General features: G+C 43.0%; 2 protein-coding genes across 5 annotated transcripts in view; one reads left to right on the top strand and one right to left on the bottom strand.

Moving 5' to 3' along the window:
- hsf1 (heat shock transcription factor 1) overlaps positions 1 to 13,733 on the bottom strand; it is a 59,952-nt gene extending 46,219 nt beyond the window's left edge. For all 4 annotated transcript variants that reach the window (XM_080213951.1, XM_080213953.1, XM_080213954.1 and 1 more), the window contains exon 1: positions 13,382 to 13,733. In XM_080213951.1, coding sequence (XP_080070077.1) covers positions 13,382 to 13,477 — 96 coding nt within the window. In that variant the 5' untranslated portion in view covers positions 13,478 to 13,733. The remainder of the gene's footprint in view (positions 1 to 13,381) is intronic.
- A 374-nt stretch (positions 13,734 to 14,107) lies between these two features.
- Positions 14,108 to 24,313, top strand: part of bop1 (BOP1 ribosomal biogenesis factor) — a 161,214-nt gene continuing 151,008 nt past the window's right edge. Inside the window, exon 1 of the mRNA XM_080214009.1 lies at positions 14,108 to 14,209. Within this exon, the coding sequence (XP_080070135.1) occupies positions 14,117 to 14,209 (93 nt within the window). The 5' untranslated portion in view covers positions 14,108 to 14,116. The remainder of the gene's footprint in view (positions 14,210 to 24,313) is intronic.

Below are 24,313 nucleotides of genomic sequence, written 5' to 3'. Positions count from 1 at the left end.
ATTTTGAATGATTTTAAACAGGGCAGTGACTTAGTTATTTGTGGCTGTGTTTTGAATTAGAAGCACACCTGCAAAATATTCAAGTGCACTGGTTTAAGCCGTGAATTTTTGGATATGGTATTACTGCCAGAGCTCTAATGAACAGGCACACAATGCATCAATACATGAACACATTCAAAGCTCTACCTGCTCAGGCTAAAATGGGATAAACATCTGATAGATAGAACTCAAGTGATGGCAGTAAGTTTGCACTGTGGATTTCTTGTCTGGACACATTGCATGAAGTGGTTAATTCTAATCTGTCCACAGGGCTTCCTCAATCACTTCAACACAATGAATTACATTTGAAATGCAGTTCCCACTGCCATTTAGTTAAACACATGAGCTGGTTTACAAATAGCAAATTCCCGCAACAGCAAATGAATGAACAGATAATCCGTTTTTGGTGTTGGACCAATGTTGAATCTCTTCAAAATAGTCCCACGGGATTATTTATATCCAACTGAAGGAGACAGTCTCTAATTTAGCGCTGTATCCAAATAAAAAAAAGGACACCTCCAGCAATACCATCTAAATGCAGTGTTGCACCTTCTGGTTAGCCTAGTTTACACAACCATGACCATGCAATTTCAGCCTCAATTGAGATCATCAATGGAATCAAGATAACGATTGTATCTTTCTTCAATGCATTCTGAGAAACTTGAAACACATACAAGAATTCTGGCTAGAGTAGGGAGCTGGGTAAGAAATGAAGATCAAAATGATGAAGGAAACACCCTAACTAAATATTCTAACCCGACAAACAATTCCCACTTAATTTTCTGAGTTTATACAGAGTAACTCAGAAAAGCTTGGGGTTTAATTTCTGTTTTGAGATGTTTTGTCTGATTAGGATTGTGACAGGCTGAGCGAATGATTTCAGCAATCCCAGGCTATAATGTGCCCCCTCCTCTAACTCAAAGTGGGCACAGATGCGGAGTTTGAAGAGGCTTGAACTCAGAATGGTCCAATCATTGACAGGAGTAGGAATTAAAAAGGGAAGAGAGAATGGAAGATGAAAGAAAAGGAACAGCAATGTTGAATTTGGACAGTGGTCAGAACATAAGAACATAAGAAATAGGAAATACTTGGTTTATAATCTACATGAATAACCCTGTATGGAAACTGAATGAAATATGTTACTAAGAAAAGAGCAGTAAAGGCAGAGGGTGTAGTGAAAGATTGATTATTTTAGAAACACGGGCAAATACAACACGACACCAACTGCACACAAGTAAAACAATTTGGGATCACTGAATTGAACTGGAGATTTGGAAAGGAGCATGGAAGGTGTATAAATATTTGAAGAGGAGAAATCTTGAAAGGATGCATAAAAAGGTCCAAGTGGGGAGCTCTGTCAGAGAGTTGGGGCAGGTACAAGCATGCAGACATGCAAGGCTCGTATATTACATTTAGTTCTGGTCCCCAAAATCAAGAAGTATTTAGCTAGATTTTGTAAAGGAGATCAACACAAGGAAAGATTAGACAAACACCACATAGTCTATATAAAAAAAAAGTTAAAGCATGACCACAATACAGAGGCAGTCAGGAAGAAAATTCAGACAATGGGACTTAGCACAAAGTATTTTAGAAATAAAATCAAAGATGGGAGAAACATTGAAATTATTCAACTGGGCATCACGCTGGAAGTTAAATCAGTTTAAAATTACGTATTATGAACCAAATTATGTTCTTTTTCTGCTCTTAGATAACTGTTGGACGCATTTCCACATAGCCAACTTGAAAACTTCAACAGGTATTGCAGTTAACATGTAGAGCTGCTATTGTCAGCTGTGACTAACATCCAAAAGCCATTAACCTCCAACTTCAGATATCATCTACATTCACTTGTATATGTCTCAGAATTACTCAAACTGAGAAGGTAACTGGACATGGTTCTTTTAGTAGAATTTTGCATGTCACATTCTTGATTATTTGTGCCTTCAGTCATAAAAGGTTTCTTCCCAGCTGTGCCACTGTTTCCCAGTCACACAGGTCAGGGTCTTTGTATTGATCATTCAGATGTGCTGAATTAACAGATTTCAGCATGGGTACCAGGTGGTATTGAATTAGAAATATTTCCCACACCCAATTGTTCTTCAGTGATATTGCTGTAAAGTGTGAAGTGATGTTAACAGTCTAATAGCCAACTGACAAGGAGAATCACTGCTCGTTGAAGTACCAAAAAACTGTTGAGGCTAGAAACACATGACAGCGAGAGTTGGCACCTTGGGGAAAAGAAGAATCAGGTGAGAAACAGTATGTGCGGAGAATAAAAAAAAGTTTGCAATTTTTCCAAATTCATTCATAGAACATGGTTATTGCTGGCAAGGTCCCTGGTTCAGTGCTTGTTCTGTGAACTCATGATCAAACCTGGGTTGAAGTTATAAGGCCACATCAGCCCTTGACTGGAGAAGGAGAAAGTAGCAAATCTGGAATTGCAGCGTACAACTGCATGGGCATTTTCAAAGGATGTTCATGTGCCACATGAGAGGAGATGACTCAGCTGAGTGTTGTTACAGGTGCATTCATCTCAGCATTTGGTGATTATCGCTTCACTCTCAATTTCTTCCTGGCCATTGCTGGAGTTTTTGGAAATCAGGAAATGAACCATGCACCTCAGAATATCCATCCTCTGACCTGCTCTAGTGGCCAAGATATCCATGTGACTACTACTGGATGGGTACCAATCAAGCAATCTTTGTTTTTATGGGTCAGGTTCAAGTACTGTTGGAATTGCACTCATCTAAACAAGCAGTGAGCACTCCACCACACTTGTAGGTGATGGATACGATTTGGGAATTCAGGTGGTGAGTTACTTGTAAAATCCAAGCCTCTGACCTCCCTCATAATCAGTCTATTGTAAAGCTGGTCCAGTTCAGTTTCTGGTTAACACTGACCCCATTGGATATTGAGGGCACAGACGTCAGCAATGGTAATGCCAGCTCTCAATGGAGATGCTCATTACCTGACATTTATGTGGTACGAATGTTACTTGCCTCTTAACAGCCGTAATCTGAATTCAGCCAAAGACTTGCTGGACGTGAACACAATTTGTTTTATATCTTAGGAGTTGTGAATGAAACCAAACATTGCGCAATAAAAGCACACATCTGACTTCTGGCCTTATGATGGAAGGAAAGTAATCAACGAAGCAGCTAGAGGTGTCTGTGTCGAGGACAGTAACCTAAGGAACTTCTGCAGAAACACCCTGGAACTAAGGTGATTGACCTTCAACATTACTATCTTTCTTTGTGCTTGTTATGACTCCAACTAGTGGAGAGTTTTACTCGATCCCCCGACTTCAGTTTTGCCAGAGCTCCTCTCTGTCACACTCATATCAAATGTTGTCTTGTAGTCACTCTCGCCTCAGGTCTCAGGCCCAAGTTTGGACCAAGGCTGTAACGAGGATTAGGAGCATATAGTTATGGTGGAAAACAACAGTGGTGAGCAGGTTACTGCTGTACAAATGATGCTTGATATTTCTTGCAACATCTTCTATTGCTTCTCTGATAAACACGAGTAATTTTGCCTGATTCGATTTGTCCTGAAGCACAAGTCTAGCACAACAGCTGGGATGTCATTGGAACCTGCAGCTTTGCTGTGGCTCAAGAAATCAGCTGTTTTCAGTTATCATGTTGAGTGCATTAATTGCCTGAGCTCTGGCTTTTAAAAAAGTATTCCATCATGGGACACGAGCGTCGCTGATATGGCCAGCCATTTGTTGCCCAGCCCTAATCACCCTAGAAAAAGGTGGTGGCATGCTATACCCAAACTGCTGAAGTCCATCAGATATTCCTTTAACTTCTCAGAAGTAGGTTATTATAACTGGCTTGCTACGCCATTTCAGAAGGCAGTTGGAAGAGAATGGCTTATTAGCAATAGCATGGTTTGGTCAAAGGAGATCACATCTCACAAACTTCATTGAATTTGTTGAAGAAATAACAAGAAAAATTGACCAGGACAGGACAGTGGATGTTGTACACATGGACTTCAGCAAAGCCTTCGATAAGGTTCCTCATGGTAGGCTGATACGGAAGATGAAGTCGTATGGGATCAGAGGTGAGCTGGTAAGATGGGTACAAAACTGACTTGGGCATAAAAAGCAGAAAGTAGCAGTGGAAGGGTATTTTTCTAACTGGAAGTCTGTGACAAGCAGTGTTCTACAAAGATCAGTGCTGGATTCCCTATATAGGTGGTCTGATTAGTAAATTTACAAGTGATACAACAACGGGAGGAAGTAGCAGAGAGCGAGGAGAATACGGCAGGATATAAACTGGCTGGAGATCTGGGCTGAAAAATTGCAGATGGAACTTAACCTGGACAAATGTGAGGTGATTCGATTTGGAAGGTCTACTGCAGAAGCAAAGTATACAGTAAATGGTACAGTCCTTAGAAATTTTAGCATACAGAGGGATCTTGGCGTGCAGATCCACAGTTCCCTGAAGGTGGCAACTCAGGTGGACAAGAAGGCATATGGCATGCAGGCCTTCATCAGTCGTGGCGTTGAGAATGGGAATTGGAAAATCATGCAACAGCTGTATAAGACTTTGGTTAGGCTGCATTTGGAGTATTGTGTACAATTCTGGTCGCCACACTACCAGAGGATGTTGATGCATGGGAAAGGGTGCAGAACAGATTTACCAAGATGCTGGCTGGTTTGGAGGATATGGACTATGAAGAAAGATTGAATAAACTTGGATGGTTTTCATTGGAGTGGAGGAGGATGAGCGAGAGACATGATAGAGGTTTACAAGATTAAGACAGGCTTGGATAGAGAGGATAGTCAGTCTTTTTCCTAGGGTCAATTACTCGGAGGCATGGATTTAAAGCGAGAGGGGAAAAGAGAGATGTAAGGTGCAAGTTTTTCACACAGGTGAACTCCTGGAATGTGCTGTCAGAGGTGGTGGTGGAAGCAGATGCTATAACAATGTCAAAGAGTCATCTGGATAGATACATGAATAGGCAGGGAATAGATGGATATGGACCATGCAGAGGCAAGAAAATATTAGATTAGAGGCATCTGTGTCAGCACAGACTCGATGGGCCAAAGGGCCTGTTCCTGTGCTGTACTGTTTTTATTCTTAAGTATCCATTTAGCAGTGTTGCAACTGAAACAGAGTTTAAAGTGTGGTTATTTTTGGGTATCTTAGAAAGACACAGGATGGGTGAGAAGCATCAAATGAATGCTCAAGATTTCTTTCATTGGAAGAAAACAGTGTGCACATGCGCGATTTCCAAGGAGATTTTTGTGTCATGCCAGTGGTAACTCTTTACTGGTTTGTGTTGGTAAAGGTATTGCTGCGAAAAATAATATTGAGATCTTTCCAACATTTTTATCCTGCATTACATAATTTGTTGTTTGAATAAATATTTTGTTCTGTATCAACACTTCATCAGTCAACTTCTTTGAATTTAATTAAGTTTCCTCCATGGTTTCAAAAACAGATACTAAGATTTTATCAAGCCAAGATTGGACTTGTCTAGTAGTATCAGCTGGGATTGTAACAAACTCAATATTTTGACTTGCAATGTATTGGCAGGAACCTCTCAGATTGACCACTCAGTGAACTCTCTTGTCTACAGGTATATTTTGAATTTATCCACCTCATGTGAAAGCTTTCGTTCTTCTGTTCTGGACAAGTACAGATAATTTGTCATGGTCTCCATTGTCTAATGCCTTAAGAATTCTAAAACAATTATATCACCTCTCCACCTTTTCTCCCCCAACATGGGCGTAGCCAGTTAATATTATTCTCTGAATAAACCAGCTTCTTACTCATTCTTAGTGCAATTGCACTAACTATTTATAAAGTGACAGAATTACTTCACTATACTAGCTCAATATAGACTTTTTCATACATTCCAACATCTGATTTATTTCATTCACTGCCACTTTCTTTCCATTTAAGTTTATCTTACATTTGTTCAGAAGATGTGGGCATCGCTGGCTAGACCAACATTAAATGTCCTTTCCTAATTGCCCTCAAGAAGGTGGTGGTTAACTGCCTTCTTGAACTACAGCAGTTCATATGGTGTAGGGTCAGTGGTTTAAGGAATAAAGTAAAGTCTTCCTAGATATCAAAGAAATCATAGAATCCCTACAGTACAGGAGACCATTTAGCCCATTGAGTCTGCACTGACCACAATTTCACCCAACCCTAATCCCCATAACCACACATATTTACCCTGCTGATCTCTCTGATACTAAGGGGAATTTAGCATGGCCAATTCACCTAACCCACACATCTTTGGAGTGTGGGAGGAAAGCGGAGCACCGGAGGAAATCCACACAAACTCAGGCTGGAATTGAACCCGAGTCCTTGTCACTGTGAGGCAGCAGTGCTAACTACTGTGGCATATCATGAAAGGGAATCAAGTGGATACCATGCCTCCATGAAACCTTTTGAATTTCCCTACATTGTTTCCTGTGCCACTGAGCTGTCCATTTCCCTGCTAACCCCGCCCCAACCCCAACCTATTTTAAATGAAATCCTCAAATAAATTGGAATGCTGGATTGGCAAGAACATGTCTTAATGATTCTATATAGGTTACATTTTATGATTATTTTTCCATCTAGATATTCACGATCTTGTCATGAAAGACTTTTATAATTTTACCCCAAAATATTAATCTGTAGCTTAAGGGGTCACTTTGGTTACCCATTATAAAAACCTGGATTTACATCGGCTTTAATCCAGATAGCTGAAAGATCATAGGAGCAGGAGGCCATTTGGCCCTTCAAGCCTGATCCACCATTCATCACGATCATAGCTGGTCATCCAACCCATGAGCCTCTTTTTTCCCCCTTTGATCCCATTCACCCCAAGAGCTATATCCAGCCACCTCTTGGATGCATTCAATGTTTTGGCATCAACTACTTCCTGTGGTAATGAATTCTACAGGCTCACCAGTCTTTGGGTGAAAAAAGTGTCTCCTCACCTCTGTCCTAAATGGTCTACCCTGAATCCTCAGACTGTGACCCCTGGTTCAGGACTTCCCTACCATTGGGAATATCCTCCCTGCATCTACCTCGTCTAGTTCTCTAGATCTGTTAAAAGTTCCTGTCATTCTTCCACTCATTTCCTTAATAATAGTTTTTAACTTTTCTGTAACATACTAATAACTGACAGGCTAACATTAATGAGTCCAAAGCATGGGGTTGCTTAACACAACGCAAAACAGACTGGATCAAACCTACTGAACAGCAATACCACACTGTACTATCCTCATCTTTGTTCGTGCAACAGTGTGGAAACACATGGATGCCTCCACTTGAGAGGAACGTATCTTGTTTCCTGCTGAAGGTACACATCAACCAGGGGTACTGAGTACAAATGGATATTAATTCCAGATGCTACAAGAACTGTTGAGTATTTTCAGCAATTTCTGTTTTTATTTCAGACTTCCAGTATTTTAGTTGAGCAGCATTTCTGGTAGAGATCAGTTAACCATAATGCAGACTGGGGATTAATTCTGAACCAACAATTCAGGCACACTTCATTAAAATGGCTATTAAAGGGACACTCACTCATTTGTTAAAGATTATTTGGAGAGAAAGTTGTGACATACAGACAGAAGATATAACTTGCACTTGTGTGGAAATATTCTTATGACAATTCAACTGTGATTCATGAAAATATTTAAAACAAAAAAATGCTGGAAAAACTCAACTGGTCTGGCAGCATCTGTGGAGGGAGAAACAGAGTTAATGTTGAGTCAGTATGACTCATTGTCAGAATGAGAATATTTAGCTTTTCATGATCGTCAATGCAGCCATTAACTTTGCTTGAACATACAAAAACAGAACTGAAATATTTTAAAAGAATTGATGTGAAAAAGTGCTTGGAAATATTTGAAATCTTTTGCGCCATTGCTTGAATTACATCTCGCAAATGTTGGCACGCTGAGCGGCAACTGTGATTCACCCCCAGCAATAATCATACCAAAAATAGCTGCGTAAATAATTTATGTTGGTTGTCATAACCCCAGTTTATATTTCTAGCTCACTGACTTATTCCATGTCAGCTTTCTAATTGAAAGGATGATAGGTTCATGATTCCACTAACTCCCCCGACTGAGCTTCGGAGAATCAGCAGCTGCCATACTGAATGAAAGGTATTGTGTACATTGGAACCTTCAATGAGAAGAGAATTTGGGCTGGAACAGCAAACGTTGCCAACGAAAGTACAATATTAGTTCAACAGAAAGGTCTCCCTCAGTGTGTTTCCTGGCTTGTAGCCACTCAGAAATCAGGAGACAACATAATTCTGAGGGCCCAGCCTAATTCGGGCTACATCCAAGTGCACTTCAGTTAATGCTGGATAGGAACTAAAGCCCCGTTAAAGCAGCTTATTGCATCATATGAAAGTAACGCACAGCCTTGAACTCAAGTTGTAACAATGATACAACGTAAAACCTTCAATGGCATCATTATCAAATCCAACAACATTTCTGAGGTGTGGAAGTGGGTCAGTGGGGTCACCACTGATGAGAATTTTGGACTGGAACAGCCACATCAACATGTTGGCTACAAGAACAGAGCAAAACGGAGTCTGGATGTGACAAAGGGCCTTCCTAATGCCTCAATGATCTAGAATCTTAAGTCAGGAGAGTTATGGAATAGTCACTTCATCTGGATTGCATACATCCACATCACTCAAAGCTCAACATCATTAAAGATGCAGCAATTAATTTGATTGGCATCCTGCCACTGAACCAAATACTCACCACCACACTGTAGCTGCAGAATGCATAATCTGAAGAATGGAATGCAGTAACACATCAAGGTTACTTTGATAACATTTTCCTCTTAAATGCCAACCTCTATGATGAAGAAATGAGCAACAATATCATGGGATTTGATTTTATTGTCACATGTGAAAAGTATTGTTCCATGCACGCTACACAGACAATGCATACCATTCATAGAGAAGGAAAAGAGTGCAGAATATAATGTTAGTCATAGCTCGGGTGTACAGAAAAACCAACTTAATGTGAGGTAGGTCCATTCAAAAGTCTGACAGCAGCAGGGAAGAGTTGGTTGGTACGTGACCTCAGACCTCAGTATCTTTTTCCCGGCGAGAAAAGGTGGAATGTCAGTGCCTTCACCTTGGACACCGACCTGAGAGACAGACAGAAACTGCAACGTGGCCACTAGGCAATGTCCTGAAATTCATTGGCAAAAGCCACTGTGGGAGAGCCATTCAAGAAGGCTTCAAATCACACTGAGTGATCAGAACAAATATATTCCAAAACTGTGCGCGTGCCTTAGATACTGTGCTTCCACCACCAAACGTCTCTACACTCCCCAAGCCCAGTCATCTCCTCTCCACCTTAGTTAACATAGGGTCAATAAGCACAAATGAAGATCAATTCTTCCTGCTCAGTAACACAAAATACAGGTCAATAAAGCACCAGATTAACAATGAAATTGGAGCTTGGAAAGACTTCTCAAACTTAAAGCAAAATAACTACTTGAAAGGATATTGTTGTTTCCCCCAATTAACTCAAATCACTGGAGATATTTGTTACCATTCAGGAATTGTGATGGTTGCATTGTGGTAATGTCACTGGACAAAAATCCAGAGGCCCAGGTAAGTTCAAAACCTACCATGGCAGCTGGGGGAGTATAATTAAATAAAATGCTAGTCTCATTAATATTGATCATGAGACAACCAACTGGTTAGGAACATCCATCTAGCTCACTAACGTCCTTTAGGGAAGGAAATCTTTCACCTTTACCTGGTCTGGCCTATGTATGACTCCAGACCCATAGGAATTGATTGAGAAAGCCACTTGGTTCAAGGGCAATAAATTATGGCTTTAGCTGTTGTGTCCACATCCAATGAAGAAATATAAAAAAAACATGGCTAGAGGAAAAGATCTAAATTGAATGACACATCCATACCTGTCCCATGCCTCCGACAGGCCTTCATGTTAGGCTGTATCCAACTGAAGGTTAGCAACAATTCTGAAACTTAACTCAAATTGGGAGATCCACATTGTAGTCCATTTAGTGATTCCAACATCAATGTCAATCCACATGCCAACTAGTTTTTAAAATAAGTTTAAAAGTGTCACAAGTAGGCTTACGTTAACACTGCAATGAAGTTACTGTTAAAATTCCCTCATCACGACACTCCGGCGTCTTTTCAGGTACACTGAGGAAGAATTTAGCACAGCCAATGCACTAAACCAACTAACCTTTAACCTACGGTTAGTTGTCCTGAAGCATCAACAGCAGAAGTAAAATATATCTCCATGTGACAAGAAGTGAATAATTCCTCACTTGAAGAGCAAGTATTTTAATTTCACATGTTCCTGTTTTTGTAGCAAATGTTGGTCCAAATCTGACAAACTGCATACACTGTTACAATCTACAAGTAGGCAAGAAAGACTAACTTTAACAATGTCTGCGTACATTTGTTTTCTCGGTAAATGTCAAGGTAAAACCAAGAACCAGGAAATGACTGGCTCAGCGTGGCTGCTTCCTGACAAGTATCCATGGAATGACTTAAGCGTGGACATTTGTTTAGGTGTGAATGACAATCTCCTGAGGATTGTTCATTGTAGAGATAAGATTATTATTGGAAACCTCATGCCATTATTTGTTTTTTTCCCCTCTGGGAAACTCTTGATTGCAGGCATTTAAAACCAAAGCAGAGAAATAAACCAATTGGAATCGTATGAAGCATTGTAGGCTCTAGAAGCAGCAGACGGTGATGGAGCAGACTGTAGTTTTAAAACGCTAAATCTATTTGTGCTGCCATTATACACAATCTGCCCTACTTGTTGTATACATAATTTCTTTATTTATAGAATCCAGGAGGCAGCCCTGTGAAATGCAGTGTTTTCACTCCTGCTATGACATTGTGACTGTGCTCTGAAACGAAGCCAAGCACACATGGTATCTTCAGAAAAGTGACCGTCACTGATGCTAGCTTCTCATCCGGTCAATATTCCTTCATGCTTTGCGCCACAGACCTGCCGTATTTTATAAAGGTCTTTACAATATGAATTTCGTGAAGCAGTAAAATGTGTTAGTTAGCAGAACCTTGCATCAAAAGGTTCACCTGGTGACTTGATCTACAGTACTCCAGTAATCCTGCATGTAGTTGCTGTAAATGGAGTCCCACTTAACCAGTGCAGTTAATCAAACTGATTCAAGTGCAAGAGATCGACAATTCTTGAAGCACGTGCTGAATCCACAAACTCTCAGCATTTTCTCCAGTAAGGTTTATAGCTTCTGGAATTTTCCTACTTTTCTAATTATATTCTGAGAATTGGTACTATTTGTTAAATCCAAGAAATATCTTAAACAATCGATCAAATTACAGATAAGCCTTAATTCAGAATCAAGGGTTGAGCTTGTCTTGTAACCTCACCCTCATCAAAAGAGACCAAACCAGTGAAATGTTGTTTCTGACTAGAAATCCTAATTATTTTGCTCTGCCTCATGTGCAATTTATTCATTATGAATATTAATTATTTTAGAACTGGGGCCCAGATTGCAGAGTACACAACTTCAAAATTACTTGCCCACTCTCTGCAAATTCCCTGGGAATATGGTAAACATCAGACAGCCTTATCTTGAAGCTAGTAACCTAATCTACAAAATAGTGAAGTGAAGTCAGGACTCAGAAACATAGGAGCAGGAGGAGCCATTTGGCCCCTCGAGCCTGCCCTGCCATTCATTATGATCATGGCTGATCATCCAACTCAACAGCATAATCCTGCTTTCTCCCCATAACCTTTGATTCCATTCGCACCAAGTCTATATCCAGGTGCCTCTCGAATACATTCAATAAGACTTGGGCACAATGCCAGACCAAAGTTCTCCCTCCCCTGGCAATGCAAGACCCCAAACTGCAAGACCACACTGTTTCTTTTAAAAAATAATTCTTCAGGCTATGGATGCCACAGGTAAGAACAATATTTAGAGCCCATCCCTGGATGCCCTTGAGAAGGTTGAGTCTTCTTTCAGAAATTACAACATGAAAAACACCCAAATTAGGAGTCGGCCACTTGGCCCGTCAAGCCTGCTTCGTCATTCAGTAAGATCATGGTTGGTCAAACAGTAACCTCAACTCAATGGGCGGCTCGATGGCACAGTGGTTAGTGCTTCTCAGCGTGCCAGGGACCCGGTTTGATTCCCAGCTTGGGTCACTGTCTGTATGTCCTCCCTGTGTCGGTGTGGGTTTCCCCTGGGTGCTCCAGTTGCCCCCCCACAGTCCGAAAGTGTTGGCTAGGTGCATTGGTCATGCAAAATTCTCCCTCAGTGTACCCGAACAGGCACCAGAGTGTGGTAACCAGGGGATTTTCACAGTAACTTCATTGCCATGTTAATATAAGCCTACTTGTGACACAAATAAACTTAAACCTCTCTACATTCCCACCTACCTCCAATAATGCTTCACTTCCTTGCTCATCGCTAACCTCACACTGCCTTAAAAACATTCAAAGACTCTGCTTTCATCAACTTTTGAGAAAGAGAATTCCACAGGCTCGATCATTAGGTAAGAAAATTCTCATCTCTACTGGAAATGAATGATCCCTCACTTTAGATTCTCCCATAAAAGGAAACACTCTTTCCATATTCAACTAATAAGATCCAGAGTGATATCTTGATGTGTTTCAATCAAGCCACTGCTTACTCTTCTAAATTTCAACTGAGTTCCAGCATTCTGTGATTGAGATTCCTGCTAGACAATGGTTTGTATGGGACAAAAACCAGAATATTAAGAGGAAATAAACTGTTCATAAAATACTCCATTGTTGAGTTGCATACCATTGCAGTATATTGTCTTCTTGAGTTTGCCTTCAATCAGCTTTGCATTTATTATTACTTACATAACTGATGGGGGAAAAAAAAGCGTTGGTATATATTATGACCAGGCTTCCGCCACTCAGCTCAAGCTTCAATCACAGCATGCGACAAGCACAAAACTGAAAGTACACATCCAACTCACGGTGAATTCGCAATTACAATGAATTGTGATAAATAATATTTAAGGAAACGAGAAAACTCTTTACAGCAACAGCTATTAGTCAACAAACCTTTTTCTTAAAAGAAACAGCCTTGTGTACAAAGCAGGGTTGCATGGATTAATAATAGTGACCTCATTTAAAAACTTTAAATTAAAAACTGGAAAGTTTTTTTTCCTCACCAGGCAACAGTATTCGTATCATTGATTTAAAACAACAAGAACGTTACCATTTTATTTTTTAAAACCAGCTATTTGACAGACTGTGTATTTATTGGCATGCCCACGCCCCCCATGCCTGTGTGTTGTTAAAGATGCGGCCTTGGGTCAATCGCCCCGGACCAGGTTTACTTACCGCACTCCAGCAGATGAGCTCATTGGTGTCAGGGTCCTCGATTAAAGTCCACAGCTTCGTGAGGAAAGCGGGCACATTACTGCCGTGCGCGTCCATCCGGAGCCGAGAGGCCAAGCGGCGGATCCCAGCCCCGGGCTAAGGCGGAGAGAAAAAAGCGGCAGGAACGGAGGGGTGGAGAGTGTTGGAAAATTGAAACACAGGCCCAGAGGAAATAAATCACCGTCTGACCTCAACCACGCAACAAAGAAGGAGAATTATAATCGAACAGAAGCAATCCTTTCACTCTCACCAACAACACTTTACCCCACAACTACACACTCCCCAGCAACCGCCGCCATCTTACTCACGCAGCAACTCGGCGCCCCTCCCCCCCACACACAAATCACTCTCTTCGTTTACCTCACATTTTGAAATATCTAACTTTTTTCCTCCCTTCAGCATCGAAAACAAACCCACTCGTTATCTTGCGGTGCTTGGAAGGTCTTTATTTACGATAAAGGCGAAAAAAATCAATGTTAACCTTTGACCTGCCGGCCAGCAAGCAATCACGTTCCCCTTTCGCCGAATAGTTTTCACGGAGAATTTTTTATTTGCGAAGATTTGTCACGATCTGCTCATTCAGTTCAACTGTCTTTTCACCAGCGAGGTGAACAATGATTTTCTCTTTGATTTTATTTCCCTACCTTATGGGTGTTTGACCTCTGACCTCGCTGCCCCCGCCGCTCCTGCAGTAAGATGGCGGCTGAGAGCATGTCGGTGTCTGCGAACAGGAGCAACCCGGGTGGAGGCACTAAGAGGCCGCTCTCCGACCTTCAGGAGAAGGACCAGGTCTGGCTCTCTGTGTTTTGCTGGCATTTTAACCTGTGTTTAAAGAGTTAGCGGGCCTATGAAGTTCTATTGAAGCCAGGCGACGGGGGGACAGATCTGCTATCGAAACCTCTAACGTGGTCCTGGATTGGAAGCTGAATGGCATTCGGTTTTTGAGTTGTTGGTTTTTCTTTCTTCTTTCCTTCAATGTTTGCGAAGGGGCTACTATAGCTTACGTACCTCCGTATAGGTTGATTGATTTAACATTTTTAGCAGGATATCGTTGCTCTCTGATCTTTTGAAGGTAGTTTTAAGAGTTACTGTGCAGGCTAGGTTGATTTGAGTTATTTATAATTAGAGTTATTTATCGTGTGTTTGATTCATTTAGTCTTACGAGTAGACTTGCATTAACGCTGCATGGAATCTCTACAGTGCAAAAGGAGGCCATTCAGTCCATCACGCCTGCACTGACCCATCGATAAAGCATTTTACACAGGCCCAATCCCCGTAATCTTATGTATTTACCGTAACGTACACATCTTTGGACACTAAAGAGCAAGTTAGCATAACCAGTGCACCGAACCTGCACATCTTTGGACTGTGGGAGGAAACCAGAGCATCTGGAGGAAACCCATGCAGACGTGGGGAGACATGCTGGTTGATGGAAAATATTCAACCTGGAGTTCAGTTACAAGTCGTGTGCCTCAGGGACCTGTTTTGGGGCCACTGCTGTTTGTCATTTTTATAAATGACGAGATGAGGGTGTGGAAGGATGGGTTAGTAAACTTGCTGACGACACCAAAGTCAGAGGAGCTGTAGATAGTGAGGATGGATGTTACAGTTTGCAGGGGGATGTAGATAAGCTGCAGAGCTGGGCTGAGAGATGGCAAGTGGAGTTTAATGTGGAAAAGTGTGAGGTGATTCACTTTGGTAAGAGTAACAGGAGTACAGAATATAGGGCTAATGGAAGGACTCTTGGTAGTGTCGACGAGCAGAGAGATCTTGGTGTACATGTGCATAGATCCCTGAAAGTTGGCACCCAGGTTGATAAGGTTGTTAAGAAGGCATACGGTGCGTTAGCTTTTATTGGTAGAGGGATTGAATTTCGGAGCCGTGAGATCATGTTGCAACTGTACAAAACTGTGGTGCTGCCGCACTTGGAGTTTTGCGTACGGTTCTGGTCGCCGCATTATAAGAAAGATGTGGAGGCATTGGAAAGGGTGCAGAGGAGGTTTACCAGGATGCTGCCTGGTATGTTGGGAAGGTCTTATGAGGAAAGGGACTTGAGGTTATTTTCATTAGAGAGAAGAAGGTTAAGAGGTGACCTGATTGAGGCATACGGGATGATCAGAGGGTTATATAGGGTGGGTAGTGAGAGCCTTTTTCCTCGGATGGTGATGGCTAACACGAGGGGACGTAGCTTTAAATTGAGGGGTGGTAATTATAGGATGGATGTCAGAGGTAGGTTCTTTATTCAGAGGGTAGTAAGGGCGTGGAATGCCCTGCCTGCAGTAGTTGTGGACTCGCCAACTTTAAGGGCGTTCAAATGGTCAGTGGATAGGCATATGGATAACATTGGAATAGTTTAGGTAAGAGGGTCATTAGATTCGTTCCATTGGTTGGCACAACATCGAGGGCCAAAGGGCCTGTGTTACGCTGTTATGTGCTATGTTCTACGTGTTGGTGATACCTTGGATGAACACCCTTGAGCTTGGCCTGATTGAAGTCCCCAACCACATCATTTGTAGTGGTATATATTTTTTTCCTAGCACAGTCTTCACATTTATATGGGGTGTGATGTAAACTGTTGTCAGCATATAAGAAGTAAACTCCTGTGGCAAGTATGAATCATAGAGTCATAGAATCCCTAAAGTGCACAATCTCACCCAGGCCCTATTCCCATGTCCCTCTTACACTAAGGGTCAATTTAGCATAATCAAATAACCTAACTGCACTTCTCTGGACCGTGGGAGAAAACTGGAGCACCTGGAGGAAACCCGTACAGACACAGGGAGAATCTGCAAACTCCACACAGTGACCTGAGGCTGGAATTGAACCTGGGTCCCTGGTAATGTGAGGCAGCAGTGCTAACCACTGTGCCACTGTACTGCCTGTAGTAGGGATGGCAGTTCAGTGTCAGGTACTCTGGATCCAGGGAGCAGAAACTTACCAGTGTTGCCATGTCTGAGCATTGAGATGTTGATTAGATGGCTGACCCTATCTCCCGAGCTTGGCTGAGGCTGCCATGCAGTTCATTTGGTGTACATTGGTCCTTTAAGGTAGCAAGGCAGGTGCATAAGATATTAAGAAGACATATGATATTCTTGCCTTTAGCTGAAGCACAGAGTTTAAGAGCAGGGAGGTTCTGCTGGAACTGTATAAAAAGTTGGTTAGGCCACTGTGCAGTTCTGGAATCCACATTGACGGAGAGGCTTCTGAGGGACAAGATTTATGAGCATTTGGAGAAGTTTAGAATGATCAGAAATAGCCAACATGGTTTTGTCAAGGGCAGATCGTGCCTTACGAGCCTAGTTGAGTTCTTTGAGAATGTGACTGAATACATTGACGAAGGAAGAGTGGTGGACGTGGTTTACATGGACTTCAGCAAGGCGTTTGATAAGGTCCCCCATGCAAGACTTCTTGAGAAGGTGAGAGGGCATGGGATCCAGGGGGCTTTGGCCTTGTAGATCCAGAACTGGCTTGCTTGCAGAAGGCAGAGAGTGGTTGTGGATGGGTCTTTTTCTGAATGGAGGTTGGTCACCAGTGGAGTGCCCCAGGGATCTGTTCTAGGACCCTTCCTGTTTGTCATTTTCATAAATGACCTGGATGAGGAAGTGGAGGAATGGGTTAGTAAGTTCGCCGACGATACGAAGGTTGGTGGTGTTGTGGATGGTCTGGAGGGATGTCAGAAGTTGCAGTGGGACGCAGATAGATAGGATGCAAGACTGGGCGGAGAAGTGGCAGATGGACTTCAACGCAGATAAATGTGTAGTGGTCCATTTTGGCAGGACCAATGGGATGAAGGAATACAATATCAAGGGTAGGAGTCTTCGCTGTGTTGAAGAGCAGAAGGACCTTGGGGTCTGGGTCCACAGGACTCTTAAATCGGCCTCGCAGGTGGACGATGTGGTCAAGAAGGCGTATGGTGTACTGGCCTTCATTAATCGAGGGATTGAGTTTAGGTGTCGGCAGGTAACGCTGCAACTTTATAAGACCCTTGTCAGACCCCACATGGAGTACTGTGCGCAGTTCTGGTCGCCTCACTATAGGAAGGACGTGGAAGCTATTGAAAGGGTGCAGAGGAGATTTACAAGGATGTTGCCTGGATTGGGAGGCATGTCTTATGAAGATAGGTTGAGGGAGCTGGGACTCTTCTCCCTGGAGAGATGAAGGTTGAGAGGTGACCTGATAGAGGTTTATAAGATGTTGAGAGGAATAGATAGGGTGGATTCTCAGAGGCTATTTCCCCGGGCTGAAATGGTGGCTATGAGAGGACACGGATTTAAGGTGCAGGGAAGCAAGTACAGAGGAGATGTTAAGGGTAAGTTTTTCACTCAGAGGGTGGTGAGTGATTGGAATTGGCTGCCGTTGGTGGTGGTGGTGGAGGTGAACTTGCTGGGATCTTTTAAAAGACTTCTGGATGAGTATATGGGATCTAATGGGATTAATGGTTATAGATAGGTCTATGGCTTAGTAGGTATAGAAGTGATCGGTGCAACTTGTGGGCCAAAGGGCCTGTTTGTGCTGTAGTGTTCTATGTTCTATTATAGGATGGATGTAATAGCATTGGAAAGAGTGCAGAAGAAATTCACCTGGATGTTGTATGGACTGGAGAGCTTTAGTTATGAGGATAAATTGGGATTGTTTTCATTTGAGTAGTGGTGACTAAAGGGGACCTGATTGAGATGTATAAAATTGAGGGACATGCTGGAGGGAGCAATGACTAGATTTAAAGTAAAGGGCAGGAGATTTAGAGGGGATGTGAGGAAAAAGATTTATATTCAAAGGGAGTCTGAAACACTCTGCCTGAAAAAGTGGCGGAAGCAGAGACCCTCATAACATTTAAGTATTTAGATGTGCACTTGTAATATAAGGCCATGGGAAATGGAATTAGAATAGTTGTGTGGCTTGTCTTTGGCACAGATGTGGTGGGCCAAAGGACCTACTTCTGTGCTGTATACCTCCTGTTTAACCCTTGAAGTCCTGTAGCAATGGGTGAGCGACGAAGCAGCAGGTGCGGATACACTGGGAGCTGTAGTCACGGACCTGCACACAGGCGGCTCAGGTCGTTTTCCGCTGCCCGAAGCAGCAGTGAAACTCGGCATCTACCTGGACGACTGAGCAATCCTCTTCAGGAACGCACTGCTCACCTCTGTAGAATGAGGAAGGGGCTAGAAAAGGTGCCCTAAACATTGCCTGCTTCACTACACCCTTGCCAGTTTACCACGACTGGCGGGGATCCCATCTTGCGGTCAAACAAACAAAATAAAACACAAGGTGACACTGCTCACCACTGGCACTTGAAACGTGCGCATGCTTTTGGATAACCGTACAGCAGACAGACCAGAGAGAAGAACAGCCTTAGTTGCCAGAGAGCTTGCAAGATACAACATTGACATTGCAGCCCTGAGTGAAATTTGTCTTGCCAACGTAGGTCAGTTCACTGAAACTGGAGGTGAATACGCTATTTTCTGGAGCGGTCGCGGCAGCGATGAGCATTGTGATGCTGGAGTTGGATTTGCCATCAGGAGTCACCTTGTTTGGAAACTTGATAGTCTACCCAAGGGTGTGAACGACCAACTTATGACAGTACAGTTTTCACAACAGAACAGAAGCCATGCCACCCTGATCAGCACCTATGCCCCCACAATGAACAACCCGGACAAGATGATCGACAAGTTCTACAAAGAACTAGACGCCCTACTATCAGCAGTGAGCAGTACCGACAAGCTGATCTTGGCGATTTCAATGCAAGAGTAGGGTGTGACTCTGCAATCTGGCAGGGAGTCATTGGGAGGCATGGAGTGAGCAAGTGTAATAGTAATGGCCTACTCTTAATGAAGACCTGTGCAGCACACAACCTTCCATCTGCCGACCTGTAACAAGATCTCTTGAATGCACCCTCGTTCTAGGTATTGGCATCTCAATGACTGTCATTGTCAGGAGAAAAGACAGGCAGGATGTCAGAGTGACCAAGGCCATGTGTGGTGCTGACTGCTGGACAGATCACAGACTCATTGTCTCCAAAATGAGGCTCTGCATCAGACCCAAGAGGCGACCCACAAGGAAGCAAGGTTATGAAAAGAATCAATGCAGCCAAGCTAAAGAACCCCAGTATAGCTTCAGCACTGGTTGAAGACTTAGAAATCAATCTTACTGACATATACCTTGCAGGCAGCGCTGAGGACGACTGGGAACGCTTCAGAGATGCTGTCCATACATCTGCACTGAAGATGCTCGGGCCCTCCACCCACAAGCAGCATGACTGGTTCGATAAGAATGATGAGGAGATACAGGCTCTACTTGTTGAAAAGCACCAACTTCATCAGGCCTGTCAGAATGACCCATCATCAGCCGCCACACACACACACACACACACACACACACACACACACACACACACACACACACACACACACACACACCCCTGCAAAGCTGCTGGTCCTGTACTTCTCGAGAAGCTCACCGAGTTGTTCCCGTCTTTTTGGAAGCAAGGATCTATTCCTCAGGAACTTTAAAGATGCTTCCATTGCACTCCCCTACAAGAGGAAGGGCAATCGGTAAGTATGCGACAACCACCGAGGAATCTCGCTGCTCTCCATCACAGGAAAAACCCTTGCAAGAGCCCTGTTAAATCGTCTGGTCACTCATCTGGAGCTGGGCCTGCTTCCAGAGTTACAGTGTGGCTTCCACAAAGGTCATGGGACTATTGACATGATTTTTGCTGCGCACCAACTTCAGGAGAAGTGTCAGGAGCAGAATCGCGAGCTCTACACAAGCTTTGTTGACCTTGTGAAAACCTTCAACACTGTCGGCCGACAAGGCCTGTGAAGGATCATGTAAAAGTTCGGCTGCATCCCCTCAAATTCATTCAGATGGTACACCAGTTCCATGATGGCCAGAGTACTGGATGGCGGAGAATCCTCTGAGGCATTCCCAGTCACCAATGGCGTCAAACAGGGCTGTGTGCTCACACCCACAATGTTCAGCATGATGTTTACTGCCATGCTGAGTGATGCCTTCTAGGACAGTACTGGAATCAGCCTCAAGTACAGAGTGGATGGGAAGCTCTTCAACCTGAGGGGACTTCAAGCTATTACCAAAGTGAAGGAGACTGTTCTGAGAGACTTCCTCTTTTGCCGATGACTGCGTCCTGTATACTGGCTGAGCCAGAGATGCAAGTCAGTATGGACAAATTTTCCACGGCTTGTGACAACTTTGGACTCACCATCAACGTTAAAAAGACCAAAGTCATGCACCAACCCGCTCCTCATGTACCGTACACAGAACCCATAATCACAATCAAAGGACAGAAACTACAGGCAGTGGACCAGTTCACTTATCTTGGCAGCATCCTCTCCCAAGCAGTGACTACTGATACAAAAGTTAACTGCAGAATAGCAAAGGCAAGTTCTACTTTGGGTAGACTGTGCTCCACTGTATGGGAACGTCGAGGAATCAGCCCAGCAACAAAACTGAAAGTCTACAGCGCTGTGGTACTCACTACCTGTGAAACGTGGACTGTGTATCGAAGGCATGCAGGACAGTCATTTCCACATGACATGTCTTCACAGAATATATTACGCATCAGATGGCAAGACAAAGTACCAGACACTGAAGTTCTCTCTAGAACGAGTCTACCATCAGTCCACACACTGCTGATGAGAGCACAGATGTGGCGGGCAGGTCATGTCATCCGTGTGTCAGACAAGCACATACCCAAGTAGCTCCTTTTTGGGGAATTCTCTCTGCTAGAAGGCGCTCGCGTGGAGGGCAGAAGAAACGTTTCAAAGACACACTCAAAGCCTCCCTGAAGTTGTTTGACATTGACACGACCACCTGGGAAACGCAGGCACAAAACCGCCCTACCTGGCACTGCCTCATCCACAAATGCTGTCAAGCTTACGAAGCAAGGTACATTGCTGAAGCACAACTTAAGCATGAACTGCACAAGTCCCGAGCCACTAGTGCAACAACTACAGTGCTTACACAAGTCTGTCCAATATGTGCCAGGACATTCCGTGCCTGAATTGGCCCTGATCAGTCATCTTCGGACACACCACAATTAGCCTCAAAATGACTAGTGGTGTCGAGGTCCTCACTGATGACAATGGATGAACAACAATATCTCTATGATAGCTCTGACCCACAGTGGGCCCAATTGTTACTTTTAAAACCTGAGCACGCATTGATTAATGCCATCAACCAAACATTAGTCCACTGAACAGCTTTGAACATGTCAGGGTATTTTTACGTAAAATCCTTTCTTTGAATATTTCACTCCTCCAAAGTGAGGGGGATCACGAGGCAAATATACCTTCTGTTACAAATCTAGTGTCACACATTTCCAACTCTTGGCATATACATTAGATCCAGATGTAGCTCCCTCAGTATTGAAGTAAATGAGAGCAAGACCCAATATATTTCATCTGATCTGATAGTGAATGACTGAACCACTTGTCCATAATGCCCTTTTCAAGTCTTCATCCCTTGGACATAATAGAGAAAAGAGCCTTACTGGGGAAATAACCAGGGTGAGAGTGATTTTACTGAATTTCAGGGCACCAAAGCTGGAGGCTAGCGTTGAGTAGATGAGTGGCAAAGTGCGGTGGTGAATGGAGGACCAAATATGAGACAGAATTAAAAAACATTGTTTTCATTTGTAAGACAGTTTGTTCTACCCTGAAGCTGCGGTCCACAAATCAAAAATTCTTCATGAAGCAGCTCAGCTTATGTTTAGGCAGGACTAAATATTAATTTTAATGGTAATAGATATTAGCTAACAATCAACTGGAATCGAAGCTCATTACACCTACTGCAGCCTCCTTATCCACACATCAAGAAGCTTAATATCATTTAGGGTGAACTGCTCTTTGAGTCTAGTGGTGGGGGCGTTGACCCATCTTTTCACCAGTGTTGCATACGATCTACAGAATGCACTGCAGCAATCTGCTATCGTGACTTTGAAGCACTCCTGTCCCTTTATGACCAGCATCACTGCGCAGCTTAAGAGCAGCAATATTGTGTGATTGTCAAATTTTTGTGTTCTGTGCCAAGTCTATCCATCCTGATTTGGGTATAAATTGTCTTTCCTTTGCTGAGTCAGTCTGGAAATCTCAGTCACAGCAGCAGCACCACCACCATGGGATCTTGAGTGCTTTAAGGAGCAGGTCCACCATCACCACCACCTTGTGGAGCACCCAAGGAATGGGTAATAAATGTTGGTGTTGCCCATAATCTGAAAACGAAGCAAGTTCATTGAGAGATAGTAAGCACAAAGTCCTTTCACTCCACCCGTCATCAGCAAAAATGACCACAACTGTTGGATTGTCATAAAAACCCATCTGTCCTCGCATGGCCTGAGAGAGAGAATTTGGCTCACTTGCATTAATCTTAACTGCCCTCTGATGTAGCTCAGCAAGTTGGGAATATACAGTCACAAAGAATGATTTGCAGTGGTTTAAGGCTCACCATGATCTTCTTCAAGCGACTAGTGATTGGAAGCAAGTGCCAGTCTTGCTATTAATATCCATGTCATGAGAGTTAATTTTGAAAAGTTAGTTATTGGAGAATATTTCTGCACAGAAGTTGTTAGCATCTCAGTAATTTCACTTGAGATAATGAGGCATATTTAGGGACAACTGAAAGTATCTTTTGCCTTGGTCTGTGTGAGAGAAACAATAGTTTCTGCAAAATTCTTAATCACACTTTTCTCTTGTAAGGAAGCCTACGTGGTCTCTAATTTCAGACTTTACTGTGTTTTCACCTTCATATGCTCTTTGTAATGTGTATTAAGTTTTGCTTTGTCACCGCTCCTTATTAGAATGTTCAATTTTTTAAAAATGTTAAATTGTTACATTTTCCAGAATATGAGAGACTTTGTTCACTCTAGTTTTATAGAATCATAGAATCTATTGTGCAGAAGGAGGCCATTTGACCCATTTGAGCCTACACTGATAACAATCCCACCCAGGTCCTATTCCTGTAACCCTACACATTTTACAGTCCTAATCCCCCTGGCACTAAAGGGCAATTTATCTGACCAATCAACCAAACCTGCACATCTTTGGACTCTGGATGGAACCCACACAGATACGGTGAGAATGTGCAAACTTCACACACAGTCACTGAACCCAGGTCCCTGGTGCTGTGAGGCAGCAGTGCTAACACTGTGCTATTTGGTAGGAATAACAGCAAATTGTGCTACCGTGCCACTGTAGTTTTCCCACAGCTCCAGAATTTGCTCTGAAATTTTGTTAGTGGCTATCATAATTATCGTTCTACTGTGCAGCTACAGTGGATAGCAAAGTCAGTTTTTAACCATTTCAGGCTGATGACCATAAGAACATAAGAACTAGGAGCAGGCGTAGGCCACCTGGCACTGGAGTCTTCTCCGCCATTCAATAAGATCATGGCTGATCTTTTCGTGGACTCAGCTCCACTTATCCACCCACTCACCATAACCCTTAGTTCCTTTACTGTTCAAAAATTTATCTATCCTTGCCTTAAAAACCATTCAATGAGGCAGGCTCAATTGCTTTGCTGGGCAGGGAATTCCACAGATTCACAACCCTTTGTGTGAAGAAGTTCCTCCTCAACTCAGTCCTAAATCTGCTCCCCCTTATTTTAAGGCCATACCCCCTATTCTAGTTTGACATGCCAGTGGAAACAACTTCCCTTTCCAACGTATCTATTCCCTTCATAATCTTTTATGTTTCTGAAAGATCTTCCGTCATTCTTCTAAATTCGAATGAAAATAGTTGACTCAGTCTATCCTCATAAGCCAACCCTCTCGACTCCGGCATCAACTGAGTAAATCTTCTCTGTACCCCTTCCAATGCCAATATATCCTTTGTCAAGTAAGGAGAGCAAAACTGTACACAGTACTCCAGGTGTGGCCTCACC

The sequence above is a fragment of the Carcharhinus amblyrhynchos genome, chromosome 2 (genome assembly GCF_965287045.1).
Source record: "Carcharhinus amblyrhynchos chromosome 2, sCarAmb.v2.hapA, whole genome shotgun sequence".
Lineage (NCBI taxonomy): Eukaryota > Metazoa > Chordata > Chondrichthyes > Carcharhiniformes > Carcharhinidae > Carcharhinus > Carcharhinus amblyrhynchos.
This window is presented reverse-complemented; position numbering and strand designations above follow the sequence as displayed.